General features: G+C 40.2%; 1 protein-coding gene and 1 long non-coding RNA gene across 6 annotated transcripts in view; one reads left to right on the forward strand and one right to left on the reverse strand.

Annotated features, from left to right (window-relative positions):
• The window catches only part of LOC148093453 (uncharacterized), a 39,702-nt gene extending 36,222 nt beyond the window's left edge, over positions 1-3,480 (reverse strand). The window contains exon 1 of the long non-coding RNA XR_015714211.1: positions 2,962-3,480. This is a non-coding gene — a long non-coding RNA (uncharacterized LOC148093453). The remainder of the gene's footprint in view (positions 1-2,961) is intronic.
• A 458-nt stretch (positions 3,481-3,938) lies between these two features.
• The window catches only part of KIF2A (kinesin family member 2A), a 64,796-nt gene continuing 51,206 nt past the window's right edge, over positions 3,939-17,528 (forward strand). For all 5 annotated transcript variants that reach the window (XM_087815380.1, XM_087815376.1, XM_087815377.1 and 2 more), the window contains exon 1: positions 3,939-4,043. In XM_087815380.1, the coding sequence (XP_087671506.1) occupies positions 3,980-4,043 (64 nt within the window). In that variant the 5' untranslated portion in view covers positions 3,939-3,979. The remainder of the gene's footprint in view (positions 4,044-17,528) is intronic.

The raw sequence follows: 17,528 nt of genomic DNA on the forward strand, positions 1-17,528 counted from the left end.
TACAGTAAGTGAAAGAATTATAATGAAAAAGGTGGACTAGGAAAATAATCAGTGTCTATTCAGTACTCAGTCCCTAAGTGGCCAATGTATAGAAAATATTAAATTATGGGAATTCAGGGATCAATAGTTTTGAACCAGTTGTATGTACAACTCAGAATCTCCTGATGAGTTTTAAAAAATTTGACCACATTAAGTTTCCCCTTGGAGATTTTAAACCATTAGGCCTGCAGTAGGGTGTGCGCTTCTGTATTAGTTTAAAATTCAGTGCTTCTGATGATCATGGCTGGGGGAGAATCAACCAGGTAGGACAGTCATTATATGTTAGATTGTGTGAAAATAAGCTTCATAAAGAAGGGAGACTTCAGCTGTGCCTTGCCTGACAGAAGGGCTTTAAACAGAAAGGAAAAGACAAGGGCAAATAATTTACTATATGAGCAGAAACTGAGACAGGAATGAGCAAGGAATTGTTGGGGAGAGCAGGTAAGCCCTTCTTCAAAGAATTCAAGCGAAAAAAAGATGGTAATGTCCACTGAATGAGGTAATTGGGAGGCAATTGTTGACTTTTAAAAATACAATTCAGTAGAGGATTCAATCCAGAGTTAGGGGCTAGGAAATAAATGAGTTATGGGGGATCAAGGCAGTGGGTATTCAAAGCACATCTGAGAATTTGACAGGGAGGAGAAAGTAAAAAATAGAATGGAATTTAAATGGGAAGAGAAGGATCACGAGATTTTTTTTTTTTTTCAAGAGACAGGAGCCTGACCCTGTTTGCAGGCAGTGGAGTGAAACCCACTGGAGAAGAAAAGAGTTGATATTTTAGAACTGGGATTGGGATTTATTATCTACCAGGTGTTTTTAATGTATTTGTCTAAGGACTAAAATAAGTTCCAGTGAAATTACATCAGTTTAATTAGAATTAAAATATGAGTAAATTTAATGGGAATGTAAATCACTGACAACTAAAAAGTATTCAAAGAGTCCAGAGCAGAAAGTGGACAATAAAGTCAAAGAAAGTTTCTGCCCACCCTACACATTTTCTCCACTTGATCCTTGATCCACAAACTTTGTGCAAGTAATTGACAATAGATGCAAACATGGAATGAAAAATTTCAGTAAGAAGATGCAGACAAGTACCTTTAATCTGAGCTAGAACTGGAGTCAAGTTGTGCCTCTGCTCTCTCCCAAAGGAGCAGGTAACTAATGGTTAAGGTGAGTGAGTGCTGGCTTCTGCCTCAAACCTCACTCACTACCTTAATGGCCTCTTGCTTGGAATAATCTCTTAAAGTTTATGTATTAATGGCTCCAAAGCAGAGAGATATTTTTTAAAATCTAGCCATAACAAAGAGATTGGCTTGGCTGGATTACAATAACTATTATTATTTTTTAATGGTTTATCTACTCAGAATAGAATAGGTCAACAGCAACCACTCTTAATAGGATATGACTTGGTGGAAATCCTTAACAAGATTATTCTGTCACTTAAGGTAGGATGAACTAGAGTAGATAAAAGAATGTAGACAGGTCTGTAAAGCTCTTGCTATCCTCTCAAATATGAGTTGATGAGGGCCAGAGTCAAATTGCAAAGGATTTTTAATTTTATATCACTGGATGTAAAATTCTAATTAATGATTTGATGGTTAGCGTACTGGAGTATTTTTTATAGGATGGTTTTACTTTGTTTTTAATAGGTACTATGCTTTATAAATATCAAAGCACTATCATATTTTATTATTTAACTTGACCCTCACAAAAACTCTCTGCAGCTGAGACAATGGAAGTTCTTTTTCTAGGCTGTTCAAAGAGGTAACGGAGATTTGGAGCAGTTTACAAAGTTAACTCATTGAAGAAATATCTTAGCACCTACTATGGGCCAGTCGCTGTTCTAGAGTTATATACCTTGCTAATGCCTGAGGTGGAGTCAGAATGCTTGACCCAGGATGTTGATGAAACCATAGCCACATTGCATTTATTTATGGCTGCTCTTCAGGAGATCTTTTGAAAAAGAAGTCTAAGATGCAAGTTATGTAAATATATATGCTGGGGTGTACCAAAAAAACAAGCCTTTTGGGTATGAGCTATGATGGAAAGATTTTTGTGTTTGACAAGTTGCATGTCTCATGCTTTTTTATGGAGTAGGATGTACATATTTTAAAAATACTTTTGTATATGGATTAAAGGTTTAGACTTCCTAATTACATAACCCACAGGGTACAAGGTATGTGTCAGCAACCATGACAAAACATATTTTATGAAGCAATTTTAAATTTAATAGCTGTATAGCTTGATTTCTTTGCATTCTTTAAAGAATTTGTAAGCAAATAGATGCTTTAAACTTCAGTCATAGAGACATCAGAAAATGAGTTCTACTAGACAGGAGCTCAAAGAGTATAGATAAAACTCCTAAGACTATTTTTAAAAGCTGAAACAAAGAAACTTGGTTTGGTCAAATCTTATTTTGAAAGAGGTCCTGAAGTGGGCTTTACAGTAATGTCATTTCTGGAATTTAAAAGAAGTTATTTTCTAAGTTGTCTTCTAAGAGTTTTTTCCACAGAAGTTATGCCAACTTTAGAATGGATTTAAGAAGCTGTTGTTTTCACAAGTATGCCTTCACAGAGCCCTAGTCTTTTAACTACTTTCTGAGTCTACTTGACTTACTTATATTAGGCTGAAAACTCTAGGGGTATGCATATATATACACATACGCACTTAACACACCCATATCCAGTTTCTAAAATTTTTAAAACTATATTTTTAGTTATTATTACAGAGATATTAACGATGACTAGAGAAAGTAGGGCCCAAAAAGTGTGTTTCCATATATCAAGTCCCAACACTGGAGGCAAAAGTGAGTTTGTTGGTTTTCACACAGTGCTGTGAAGAGTTTCCATGGTCCCAGAGTCTCGCTCTCCACACGCTGATGTGGTCAAACTAGTCAAGTGACTCTGAAGAAAAGGCACATACCTTAGTGTCAATCTTACGTGTCTGCCCTCTGTCCTTGAATCATAGTTACTGGCTTTACGGCCGGGGCAAACAAAGTCCTCACCCCTACAGCAGAGGCAGGATACCAGCGACAGAGGCATCACAAATGGAACAGCGCAGGCCGCGCCACCACAGGGCTTCCTTTGGCGTGGCCAGGAACCTAAGGCAAGGCCCTGAAGAAGCGGATCTTCAGTCCGACTTAGGGTGGGTGACACCTCAAAGGTGTTTCTTCCCTTCTTCCATAACTGGATGGGAAGCCGTGGCTTGGTTACTTGGGCTAGCCACCTCGAAGTGGCCAGAGAGGTGACCCTCAGATGAAAGAGAGTCAGTGGTGTTAGTGGTCGGCCCCGAAATTCTTATCCCTTAGCCCCCTGCTCCACTTGGAGAGTCCTGAAACCACAGGCCCGCAATCCATTCCGGCAAAAGCGCCATTCACAGGAGCCGGAGCTAGGGAGGCCCGGGCGCGCGGGGCGCCGCCTCGGCCAGACCGCGCGCTAAAATCAAACTCGACGCCGGCTCGTTGGGGGCTGGGCCGGGCCGCGCGCTCAGCTCCCTCCGCCTGCCAAGCGGCGGCCCCGCCCGCCCGCCCCGCAGCGAAGCTGGGCGGGGCCGCCCCGAGGCAGCCGGGAAACGCCGGTCTAGGAGGAAGAGACGCGGCCGGCGCGCTGTGCGCAGGCGCGCAGCGCCCCGCCCCCCCCAGCGTCCGCTTAAGGCGGGCGGCGCGGGCCCTCCCACTCTCCCCCGCGCCGCCTGACGGCCCCGGCCCTGGCTTCACCCCGACGCCCGGGCGTGCGCGTCTTCCCGCCTGCCTGCAGGACCGGGGCCTCCGCCTGCCTGCCCGCCGCTGCTCTCGCAGCCCCGGCTCGAGTTCACGCTGTCGCCAGGGCCAGCGCGGCCGCGGACAACCGCTCCCCCTCCCGCACCCACCCCGCCCCCTCCCCGCCTTTTCCGCCCTCCCGTCCCCCTCCCCGGACCCGCCGCCGCTGCTCCAGATGAGGTGATGGCAACGGCCAACTTCGGCAAGATCCAGATCGGGATTTACGTGGAGATCAAGCGGAGCGATGGTGAGCCGCGCCGCCGCCCTGCCGGCCGGGCCCCGTAGTCGGATGTGCATCGGAGGGACGCGGGCGCCGGCCGCCTCATTGATCGCTCCACCGGGCTGTGGGGGCGGGAAGGCGGCGGCCGCGGCGCTTTTGTGTGCGGCGTGTGTGCTAGTGAGGCCGGCCTGGGGTCCACCCGGGTGCCGCTGCAGTGCCGCGCGGGGCGTGGGGGGAGGCTGGGCCGAGGGGAGGCTGGCGCCCAAGGCCGGGGTGTCGCGGTCCGAGTCCTTGCGGGCGTCCCGGGCCTGGGGCCCTTCTCTCCTCCCGCGATCTCCATCCTCCCCGGGGACTCCGGTCCGGGGCGGGGGGATGGGGGCAGCGAGCTTGGTGGCGGATGACCCACCCTCGCGTTTCACTCGGTTCTTTTCATTCTCCGGCCTCATCTCTGAGGGCTGGGGGCTGGGGAGAGCGTGGAGACCAGTGATTTCTGTGTTCAGAACACCCTGCTGGTCAGAGGCCGAGGTGGAGGGAGAAGGCCAGCCCCGCTGGTTTAAACTGCTGTGTGGTTGTCACGGTTCTTCGCCTTTGGTTTCTCGAACATGCCTTCGTTCTTGCTAGCCCCTTCCTTGGAAGAAGGATGCGGAGAATGTGATCGGCTGTGAATAAGGGTGGGGGAGCAGGTGAAAGAAGTATTCGGTTAGCTTCTCAAAGGTGATGAGACTGAAGGGGAAGGAGAAATGAGCCTACTCTATGCCCGTCACTACTGAGAGGGTGGGGTGGGAGACGGAATGTGGATATTTCACACCCTCAGGAGAGGTAACTGAGAGTGAAGTGTAAGGCGAGGTGCAGCTACATGCTTAATCAGAGGGGGGGAAAGCCTTAGGCTTATGTATCTTTCTGAAGGCTCCTCTTGGGGAAAATGTTTTCTGTCACTAGGTTGGGGTGTGGAGTGAGACGCCAGCCAGGCTTGGAAATAATTTATATTGTCAAGGAGAAGACGCATGGAGAGAATGAATTAGAGGTGTGCGGTGTTCTTGACTCCATCTCTCTTACAACCATACCTTTAATTTATGGCTTATTATCCGCTAGACGTCAGTTGCTATCACATCCCCACCCTCTTGGTTTCTATCAAGTTTGACCATGTGAAAACTAGATTGATTTTTTTCACCTAATATTTGTGATATATTGGAAGATCTATATACAGTTAATGATTTTCTTCAATATATTTGAGGTAATTTGTATTAACAACTAGAAGCATCATTATCCTGTATGTGAAAAGATAAATTACACTACTTAGAGTTTTAGAAGTTATTAGTGACACTGGTGCGGAAGAGATGTCTCCTTTAGGTTGGGGTTTCTTTATATTATCTTCAAATTACTTTCCTTAAGCAGTTCTGTTACCGTCATTTCTTAGGTGAATTCAGGTTCACTGTATACTAGCAAAAGTAGGATTTGCAGCCCTAGCCCAGACGGGGTGGCTCAGCGATTGAGCATCGACCTATGATCTAGGAGGTCAAGGTTCTATTCCCCGTGAGGGCACATGCCCTGGTTTCAGCTCATTCCTCTGTCGGGGCGTGCAGGAGGCAGCCCATCAATGACTCTCTCATCATTGATGTTTCAGTCTCTCTCTCCTCCCTTCCTCTCTCTGAAATCAATAAAGATAAATTAAAAAATATATATATATATATTTGCAGCCCTAGCTGGTTTGGCTTGGTGGCTAAAGCGTTGCCTCACAGACTTAAGGGTCGCAGGTTCAGTTTCACCAACGACATGTACCTCGGTTGCAGGCTAGATCCCCTGTCGGGGCACATACAGAAGGCAGCCAATCCAGTGGATGTGTCTCTCACATTGATGTTTCTCTCTCTCCCTTCCACTCTCTCTAAAGCAATGGAAAAAGTATCCTCGCGTGAGGATAAAAAAAAATAATAAAAGAAGTAAGATGTGCATATATAAAATTTTGGAATGAAATAAAATGTGTACGTTCTTTATTCTAAGCCTTTATGGTTATAGATGTTTGTTTAAAACCTATTAGAAAAACAAACAGTATCATGACATTTGGAAGGTTTTATATCTATATTTCTGGACTAATATTTTTATTGAAATCTATTGGACTTGAAACAATTTTGGTTCCTTTAGGATTCTAAGATAGAGACTTTTGAAACAATTTAGGTTCTTTTAGGGTTCTAGGATAGAGCTTTTTAATACTCTTTCAGCCTTCATCTTCTACCTATACTGGAAACCCAGGTAAGAGCTTTGTGTTCTTACCTAAGTGCTAGTAACCTAAAATCAGATTTCAAAGCAGTGTGCCCATGAGAAAAATGGGAGTCAATACAATGTGTATTATCCTAACCTATAGTCATGTACATATTTATGCACCTCAGATGCATGGTGGTGTTTGGTGGGAGTTGAGAGAACTTGAAGAGAATGATTATTTGCATTGGATGGTAGTGTTTCACAGTGAAAATTGATGTCTGGGAGACTCCCCTTAAACTTTGCCTTTTTCACTTTAAAGAAGCTGTTTTGTTTCCTTCCACTTATATAGCAGATCTGTATTTAGCAAAACACTGGTGGTTATTGTAACAAAAATAAACTGTAGTTGGATGAGCACTATTGTGATTGCATGAGACAATGGAGATCACATGAGTGAAGAAAGGCTGCTCCAGGCTATTAACTAGTGACCTGATGCTTGCTAATGGTGATCCTTGTCCTTGTTTTAGAGCATGCTTCTCCCATCTGTGGTGTTCTTTATTAATAAAACATATTACAGGGGCAAACAGGTAAACTAAAATGGGTTTATTCCTATCTTTCAAGACCCTGCTCAAAATTAATCCCAATAAGTCTTCTCTGGTTACTAAAACCAAATGGCCAGTTAGCCTCTGAATTTCTGAGTCACTCGGTATCACTCATGAGAGAGCATATTTCCTTAAGTATTAATATTTGGGCTTATTTCTCTTAATATTGTTTCAACTGCACTAGTGAAGGGGTGGAGTGGAGAATGCAATAGAAGGGCAGAAGGCTACCCACACCCATTTCAACCAGTGTGTTACAGGATTAAAATACTAATAGACTCTTAAATTCCCTGAATTCATTTGTATATCCCCCGTGTGCCTAGCAGAGTTCTTTGCATGTAGTTTTTGAGTAAATCATTCATTATTGGATGCTCTAGCCCCCCACATGCCATATAGGCCTTTTAGTTCAGGATTCCCAGAGCTGACTGAAAGTCAGTGATCTGCTAAGGTGAATCCAACTTCTGGATTGTAAGGTTAGAAGTGCCGGAGGTTAAGGCTTGGGCTTCTGAATTGCTCTCAGCTACAGGAGATAACATGGTATGAAATGAGACTGGTTTCTGGAAATGGACACTCATGTATAATTTATTTTCTTATATATATCTTCCTATTATCTTTCTGATTCACTTCCTTTTTAGAATCCAGTGACTCTAAAAACTAAACTACAATCTTACTGTTGTGTGGCAAGATAGTCTTTAGTGGGGAATTTTAAACTGTACTGTTAAAACATTTTCTAAATGTTCTGCAGTAACTATGACTACCCTTTGGGGACTAGAGAAGGGATGAGAAATGTTTTGAATATTTAGAAGCTGTAATTAAGATGGGATTGTTCTTGGGGTCTCTTAGTCACACTATTGACATACGTGATCTGAAGAGAATCAGACTGTTTCAACCAGAAAGATCCTTGGAGTTAATCTGGTTCTTATTTTTATAAATGTGGGAACTCAGTCCCAAGTAACCTAAGTGACTTGCCAAGATTTACAGCTTGTCTTGCATAGCATAGAAACCAGACTGTCAAGAATTGTGACAGTAAAGGGCAAATTCTCTGTTTGGGAACCATATATAGCTTTCTGCAGCCCAATCAAGATGTAGGAAATTGCTTCTCATTCATGGAAAAGCCACTAGAGAGAAGTTTTATAGTGGTCAATTGGAATGATCTGATAAAAAGTGGTGTGGTATGGGATGGTTAAAAGGTCACAAAACCCAAAATTGTGGGAGGAAAATATTCCTGTTTCTTAATTAAACATTGGTGAAAAGAGTGCTTTAATTAAGAATGTGAAATCCAGAGGAAATTGAAGATTTCAAAGGACTCATTGGGGATCTTGGCATATAGGACAGGCAATCTTTAGAGAAGATTTTAAATGGCCCAATTCTTTACCTACTTTGCCACATTTATTCTTCTGCTAGCTCATCTTTACATGTCCATTATTATATTGGCTTTTGGAGAATGGATTTTATGAATTTAGTTAATAAAAATAAACCACTAAGCAATATAGTTGTTCTTTAAGTACAATTATGTTATTGATGATAGAGTGAGTGGAATGGGGAATTCGTGGATTAATAATTTCCTTTTACGTGATGAATAGCACAATAATGGTTCCATATATGTATTTCTTAGGCCTTCGTAGTTTTCAAACAGGTTTTTTAATTAGATCCTCACAGAAACCAGATGAGATAAGCAGGGTAGGAAGGTAGTTGATTCATCATTATACAAGTGAATCTGAGGTTGGGTTATTTGCCAAGGTGACATGACATGATTAATAAGGGCATAGCCTGGACCAGAGACTAAGGACCTTCACTCCAAGCTCCCCCTTCAAGTGCTGGCAGATGTTTGCTGTTGATGGTGTGAAGTTATACACTGTGTGTACTTTTGTTTTTGTTTTTTAATCCTCATCCGGGGATATGCTCTATTGACTGGGTATGGAATTTGCAACCTAGGTTTGTGCCCCAATCAGGAACCGAACCCACAACCTTTGAGCTGTACTGGACAGCTCTCCAATCAACTGAGCCACCTGACCAGGGCCTTTTGTTTTTTGAGATACAAAAGCCCCTGTAGTAAAATTCTTTCTTCCTACTACCATCAGAGGCTCAGAAAACCTACAATTGATTGATAACATTGCTTAAAATTTGCCAAATTGGTGAGATCAAATTGAATTCTGACTATAAGAATAAGCAAAGTACTAAGCTTTTAAAGCCCTTTTCAGTAGTCAGCCAGTAGGTGCTTCCAGAATTACCACAGAAAGCTAGGAATCTATATTTGTTGTTCGGTCATTTTATTCTCATGACAAAAATTTTGGAACTCTGGTGAAAGGCTATGTGTCAACTTGTTTTATGTGTCTTTTTTTTTTTTTTTTTTTTTTTTAATCCTTACCTGAGGATATTTTTTTCCATTGCTTTTCAGAGAGGGGGGAGGGAGGGAAACATCGATGTGAGAGAGACACACTGATTGGTTGCCTGCTGCACCTGCCCTGACCAGGGCCAAGGATCGAGCCTGTAACAGAGGTATGTGCTGTTAGCTGCAATCGAACCCAGGACCCTTCAGTCCGGAGGCCTAGCTCTAACCACTGAGCCCAACCAGCCAGGGCTATGTGTCATAATTTTTTTAAAAACTGGAAAAAATAGTAAAGAGCCAGTTAAACCCGTATCTGTTCAACTAAGGAAGGAGGCATGATCTGGACCCATTCTTTCTAGTCACAGGTATACTTGTCATTAAAATTACATGAATCTTTTGCAAAGCTTAATTTTTTGATTCAGCCCCCTCTTTGCTTTTAACACTTCTGTCCTATAACCTAAAATAATCTTTAAAAGTGTGTGTTTTGAGGTCATAGTTCTGACCTTAAGAATAGGTACAATTTTTAAGCCCTAGATAAAACTAATTTTCCCTCTTGTCCAGTTGGAGCAAGTATAGGTTAAGTTGCCTTTTCATCACATAACCATCTCTTTTGATATAAGTAATACTAATGTTATTATAGTGCCTAAGTGAAAGTAGACATTAGAACCTCAACATATGAAACATTTAAGTGCTTGATTACACATAGTTCATGCTGTGCCATGTACTTAATATAGAGAGCTAAATAAATTCAAGTTCATGGTCGTTGGGATTTGTCTAGTGAAAATTTAAACAAAGTGCAGTATTGTTTCATTGTTGGTTAACATTAAGTTTAAGTTAACTTTTGTTACTATCTCCTGAGAGTAAAATGAGTGGGAAGGTGTCCCTTTTAAAAGTCATGCTTCTAAAGCAAGTCTTTGCCTAAGGCTTTCTCATGTTTGGTACTACTTATTTCTCTCACTACCCACTACAATCAAGCTTGCAGTCAAATGGGCCTTGCTTTACCTGGGGTGTGAGGGTATTTTGATGAGTAGACCTTAAATGATTATACCATATCACAAAATAAGAGCACCTCATATTTCTGTATTGTTACTGCACATTTAATTAAATGCACTTTTATTAGCCTATTTATATAGCAAGTGTTCTGACAGGTGCTGGAGATAGAAAAAAAGAATGAGGTACACACAATTCCTGCCCTCCAAAGCAGCTAAATCAATGATTGAGTTATGCTGCCATTCTCTGTATGCATCCTTATTACTCCCTTTTAGGTTGGACTCTTTAGTCCTGAAGTTGTGAGTTCTAGATAGAAAGTATATGTCATACATGTTGTCCCTTTCACTTCTTCTACCCATGACCAGTATCCATTATTTCTCATGGTGTGTTTTCCTGATGAACCCATATTCAGCCTCAGAATTCTTAACACCACCAGTCCTGGTAGCCCTGTCAGTCAAATGAAATGGGCCTTATTTGTCATTACCAGCTTATTTTCTATTTTCTAATACCCATTTGAGTTTTGACTTGAAAATGTTTAATCTTTGTTTTGATATCTAAAGGAATAGGTTTATTCAGTTCTAAGTTTCTGGCAGACCAGCCTCTGGCAGCAGGTTTCTCTCTAGATAATCCTGGGCTAGGAGGCTTGTAAACACAGGTACCAGAGAAGCAGCACATGAGAACAGATTCAGCCAGCTGCTGGTGCTTCTGTGTAATTTGGGAACCACCTCCTCACATTAAAGGAAAGACAGGATGGTGGTGGGACATACTTAGGGTAAAATTTTCTGAGTGTATACATGGGGCAAACAATGACCCTTTTGATTATAACTCTTGGCCAGAAGCTGTTACTCAGCCTAATCCAGATAACTTCTATACTACCACTTGAATTTTGTTTGCTTCTTAGAAAGTGAATCCAGGTGTTACTCTTGATACCTGAAGGGCTATATAACATTTGTGCCCTGATAAGCCAGTTGCTTTGCTAAATGTATAATATCCAGTATCTTGTTTGATTTTCCATGACTACCCTTTAAGGTAGATGGTATTGTCCCCACTTTACAGAAGAGGAACCCAATGCTAGAGTATATAAACTACTGTATAAGTGTTTAAGCCTTATGAAGGCCAATTTCTGGTATTTAAATTATATGCATTAGTTCAAGGCTATGTGATAAGTGTATTTAAGGGGTGTGGGATATGGATATATTTAGAGAGCATATTGAAAAAATGTAGTTGTAGGAGTTCTGTTTTTAGACTGGGTAGGGTTAGTAGGGTTCAGAAGCTTGGCTGCTGCTCATTTAGAATCACTTGTGGGGCTTTGAAAAAAACAACATAAACAACCCCCCACCTATCAATACCAATATTTGAGTCCTTTGCCTAGAGATTGTTTTAATTGGTCTAATAAGGAACCCTGACATTAGTATTTTATTTTAAAACAACTCATATACTGGTGATTCCAGTGTGCACCCAAGGTCCTAACCCAGTTTTTTTAGAAAAAGTAGGAACTCCTAACAGTGATCTCACAAGACTTCATAGAGAGTGAAGTTTAAATGGTGGGAGGAAGATGACCAGTAGATTCCTTGGAGGGAAGGAGGCATTTCATGCATGTGCACATGTTGGGAGATGCCCGAGCTGGAAATGGAGGGCTTGTCAGGTAAAGGGTGTTTAAAACAGTCAGATGGAGGGTGGTAGATGAGGAAAATAAGGAAGGAGAGGTAATCTAGGGCACCTTATTGAAGACTTGGAAACAAAGGTGAGGTGTAAGGCATCTTGGAATTAATTTCTAGGACACTTGGAAACTACTTTAGCATTTAATCTCCTAAAAGCAGTAATACGAGTTAGCTAGTGCTTAGAGATAGATTAGAGGGAGAGTAGTACTGAAAATGAGAGCTAGCAAGAATAAGATCGCATCAGTCTAGGAGGGTGACCAACGATTAAGGAACTGATGAGATACAGAACACTGCAAAAAGAATTGATACTATATGATGATATATCCCTTATGCTGAATGAGGGACAGATGTGTTGAAAGGAATGGACTTAACATTTGGAGAGTCTGAGTGTAGGTTATAAAGTCTCTTCAGTTCTGTTTAATCAAGCTAATCCTATTCATGAATACAGTGTAGAGGGCTGTAGATCCTGCATACAGTGTAATATCAAAGAGCATCCAGCTCTCACTGTTTATAATTTTTGCCAGTAATATCTTAAAAGTAAGTGAATTTAAGGTATGAGTCACTACCAGTAAATGTTTATATGTAGATGAGGAATTTACTTAAACTATAGCCACCTGTTTTGTCTGCTTAAGAAGACTCAGTTATAGTGTATTACGCTCTCAGAATTCCTGGAAGGGAATGGAAAGGAAAAACAGTACTTAGCCCGGCCTGGCATGGCTCAGCAGTTGAGCATCGACCTAGGATCCAGGAGATCGAGGTTCAATTCCCCGTCGGAACACATGCCCAGGTTGTGGGCTCTATCCCCAGTCGAGGGCATGCGGGAGGCAGCCAATCAGTGACGAGACTCTCGTCGTTGACGTTTCTATCTCTCTCTCTCCCTCTCCCTTCCTCTCTCTGAAATCAATAAAGATATATTTTTAATAAAACAACAAACAGTACTTAAAGGAACTGGCTTCAGCTCTTTAAGGGATGGCATGTTTTGATTCTTGAAATGCAGCTATTCTCTTTTAACATTCCTTTGCTCTTATTTTTGGCCTATTTTTTTCTGCCCTGGCTTTTGTCTTCCATTTTCGTCCTCAAGATTCTGAATGTCATTTCAGCATTTAGAATCTCTTAAGTGCTATTTGCAATTTAGGACTTAGGAGGGGGTAAGTGAGGGACAGCAAACAGAGCACAGTGGATTTTTAGGGTGGTGAAATTATTCTGTATGATACCATAATGGTGGATACACGTTACGCATTTTTTAAAACCCAAAGAAGATACAACACCAAGAGTGAACCCTAATGTAAACTAGGGACTTTGGATATTAATGATGTGCCATTGTGGGTTCATTAATTGTAACAAGTGTTCCCAGTGTGGGATGTTGATACTATGGGAGGCTATGAGTACGTGGGGCCAGGAGATATATGGGAAGTCTCTGTACCATCTGCCCAATTTTGCTGTGAACTTAAAACTGCCCTAAAAAAAATAAATCTAGTTTTTAAAGGAGTGGGGTATGCAAACTTTAGGTTGTTAGAAGCCAGAGCTACACTTGAAATAATGGACAAATTAAGAATTTGTAATATTTTAAGAATGAGAATCAACTATATAAGGTTGCAGTTAAGGTAATTTTTTTTCATTTTTGTTATGTTTAGTCTTTTGGTTGATAATGAGAAATTTAGGGTTTGCTGACGAAAAATTTTTAAATGAGCTGTAGTGCAGTGAGAGGATTCAGATATGCTTAGTAACCTTAGCCCCATTTCTTTACTTTGGCCCATGAACATTTGAGTTTATAATTCAGAAGCTTCATTCTTGATATCCAGGGTTGAATTTAAACAGGAGTTAATCTCTTTTAGTTAAACTCTAGGAAATTCCTGTTGGAAGAAATGCACGTGAAATCTAATATGTTGGGAGTGCAAACAGCATTACCGTTTTTTTAAGTGTAAATTTTAACCTGTAGTTTACTATGGACTACTACAGAGAAGTGGATATAGTGATTTACCTATATGATTTTTAGGAAATGGGGACAAATTAGAGGCCCTAATTTGTAAGTCTTAGACTTTAACTACAGACAGCTCACTGATGAAATACTATTGGTCCAAACTTGCTTACATTTTTACAAGGAGGAAATTGACTTGTCGAGGGTCACCCATAAAGTAGAAAATATATTAGAACATAGATTGTCTGCCTCTAAAGTCTTCTGAACTCTTACTTTCTTTAGAATTCTTTGTGTACTATGAATGGATGTTCCAGACATTAGAAGTCAGTATATTAATTAAGTAACGCTTTCATTTTTCTTTATTTTCATGGTATAGATTGCTTTCAAGTGTTTTTATTAATCTAACTAGCATTTGCTGCATGACCATTATGTGTCCCTTGATCTCATGCCTTTGAAGGAATTAATATAGGATTTTTTTTAGTAAAGGCTACTATGTCAGTTACAACAGAATATCAAATAGCTGTTTCACTCAGTGCAAGTGCTCTGTGGCTCTATAATTTATTTTGAAAAAGAAATTGTCTTTTCCAGTCTCTCTGCCATTGCCAAAGTTTAGGCCCTCCTTGCTTACAAGACTTTTGAAAGTGTAGACAAGTACTTATGCTCTCAAGTGAAAGAATGCTTTTTATTAGATGAGTAGCTATATTAGGAAAATATAACAGATTATATAGCAACTTGCTAGGAGTCCTCTGGCATAATTGATGAATTTGGGGCCTGTCTAGATTAAGTGATCTTTATTTTTGCAAAACTCTTGTATGAAATTGTTCTTGGGATGCATTGTATATGGGTTGCATTTTTACTATTTCCCCCCAGTTATAGCTGATATTGAGAGTTGACTGCAAACAACATGGCCTTAACAGTGTGAGTATGTGTGTGTATTTTCTTTGTATGGTCTTTGGGTGTCATTTTATTAAGAGCCATACAGTACTTTTTTTAAAAAATGTATCTTTATTGATTTCAGGGAGAGGGAGAGAGAGAGAAACATCAGTGATGAGAGAGTCATTGCTCAGCTGCCTCCTGCACGCCCCCTGCTGGGAATCGAGCTCACAACCTGGGCATGTGCCCTGGTCAGGAATGGAACCTCTATCTCCTGGATCCTAGGTCGATGCTGAACTGCTGAGCCACGCCCGGCCGGGCAAGAGTCATAAAATACTTCTAACCTTACGTGCTCTTTTGGGTTTCATTAAGAACCATTTCTTAACTAAAAGTAAATAAAACTTTTGTTTTCCTCCTGCTCTCAGACCTTTCCTTCTTAATCTTTGTAGGTACTTCTTTCTCTCTCCATTCTCTAAATGTTGGTGTTCTTCAGGGCTGGGTCCTAACCCTGAAGTACTTCTCACACAGCATTCTCTCTCTAGGTGAACTAAATGCTTCTGTTCAGCCCAGTCTGTCTGCATACATGTACTTTTTGTATATCTAGTGGATTATTAATTATCTCCTCTTGGATGTCACATACATACCTCAAATTCAGCATGTCCAATATTGAACCCATCACCCACTCCCCCAAATCTACTTCTTCAGTATCTCTCATCACTTTCACCTTATTGCCCAAATAAACCTAGATGTCTTCCTTGACTCCTTTTTCTCTCTTAATCTTGTATGCTATCATCAGGTACTCTTAATTTAACTTCCTCAATCCACACTTTCCATCCCTCTACTATAGCTTTGGTCAGACTGGCATTATAACTTGCCTGTACTGTTGCAAAAAATCCCTAATAGGTCTCTCCACTTTTGGTAGATTGCTCTTTCAGAATAACTTTTCAGGCATAAATTTGATCCCTGATCACCTGCTTAAAACGTTTTGGTTGCTTCCTCTGCCTCTGTTGTCCTTTGGATAAAGCCCAACTCTAACATAGTTTACTCTAAACCCTAAACAGTTTGACCTCCCTGTCCTGTCTCATTTCTTGCCATTATATGAGGCACTCCAGACACACTGGACTCTTTTTAGAACACTCCACTTCTACCTAACCTAGCTAACTGCTGTTGCTCCTTTTCGCTCTGTTTAAGAATCCTTCTTTGATTCTTAAATTAGGATGGTTCCCCTGCTCTGTGTTCTCTGAATCTCCTCTGTTTACTCTGTCAGAACACTTATAGGATTGTATTATCAGTTTGATAATCTCTGTTTAGACTCAAATTCCATTGTGTCCCCAATGCCTCGCACAGGACCTCTACGTGCTTAATAATCTATGTATTTAAGTGAACTATTTGTGCTGCTGTTTCATAAATGAACTATCTGTTCTGCTCTTTCACTCTATTCAAATTTTGACATTCTGAAAATTGATTTGTGTTCATTCTCTGGTCATCAAGAGTATCGCATGGCAAGGCATGTGTCATTGCTTGTAATGTACACTTTTAACTTTGTTTTTAAATTTAATTACCTGTTTTGAATACCAGTGTAGTCCCATGGCTAATAATAAAGTTGCAAAAGAGTATATACTGAAAAGTCTCTATTCTACCCCTGCCCGCCAGCCACCTGGTTCTTCTCCTAAGAAATATCATTATTACCAGGTTCTTGTATATTTGTGCACAGATGCTTGTTTTGCATTTTTAAGCAAATGTATGTTTATGTATGTGTATCAATATGTAATAGAGATAGGTGTAAACATATACCTTTTCCCTATAGATGGTATATTGTACACAGGTGCTTTTTAATTTTTTCATTTAATAATAACAATATCTTGGAGAACCTTTGAGTGCATAAGTAATAGCCTCATTCTTTCTCATAGCTGCATTTTATTAATGATTAAATATACTACAATTTAGATTTTGCTCATTCTGTACCTACTATACAGTCAATACTGTATTTAATAATCTTGAATTTTTATCATTTCTTACATAAATGAATATGTAGGATAAAATTCTAGTAGAATCACTGGGTTAGAGAATTGTATATTTTTCATTTTGATAGATCTTGCCAGTTGGCTTCCATAGAGAGTATGTTACCTTACTATCTGCAAAAGTGCTTGTTTCCTCATATCCTTGTCCACACAATATGCAACATACGTTTTTGAGATTTGCTAGCTTGGATTATGGAGTTCATACTGTGCCTGTATAATGTTTTTTTCTGAAGTTAAATGGCCCATAAAAGGTAACATGTTTAATTTATAAAATGGTTATGAGGTCCAGACATAATGAAAACCTTTTAAGTTCTGGCTTTGATAGCCAGTATAGAAAAACAAGAAGTCATGTATTATATCTGATTGAGAAGAAAGTGATTTTTTTAATTTAAAATTTTTGAAAAATAAACATTACAGTTTTTAACTTAATAAATTTGAACAGCCTTACTAACGGATTGGGATTTTTCAAACTCTGAACACAGTTAAACTATGCTAATGATTACTTCCCTATATTTCTATTATTTTGTAGTTGGTTAACTCAAGTAGATTGCTTTATTATTGAGGCCAGAATCGATGAACTTAATCTCTTAAAGTCAGTTACGTTTCTGGTCTTTAACTGTTCTGTATTTCCTTAATTCTAGAAAATTATTTAAAACATCGGCCTTTTGTTGGAAGGGTGGTTGGATGAGAGTACTGTATGTGTATTATTTATGTGTTCATTCAACTGATATGTATTCAGTACTTTAGGCAATATACTAGGTATTGAGGATATAGCAATGGAAAACAAAACAAAACGGACCAAAACTCTGTGTCTTCATGGAGCTTTCATTTGTATAGAGGAAGTGGAAGTTTAAATTGCACAGTTATGCCACCTAATAATTTGTTCTTTGATTAATGGAAAGAAATAAAATCAGCACATTTGTAGTTG

The sequence above is a fragment of the Miniopterus natalensis genome, chromosome 3, assembly GCF_054644295.1.
Source record: "Miniopterus natalensis isolate mMinNat1 chromosome 3, mMinNat1.hap1, whole genome shotgun sequence".
NCBI lineage: Eukaryota > Metazoa > Chordata > Mammalia > Chiroptera > Miniopteridae > Miniopterus > Miniopterus natalensis.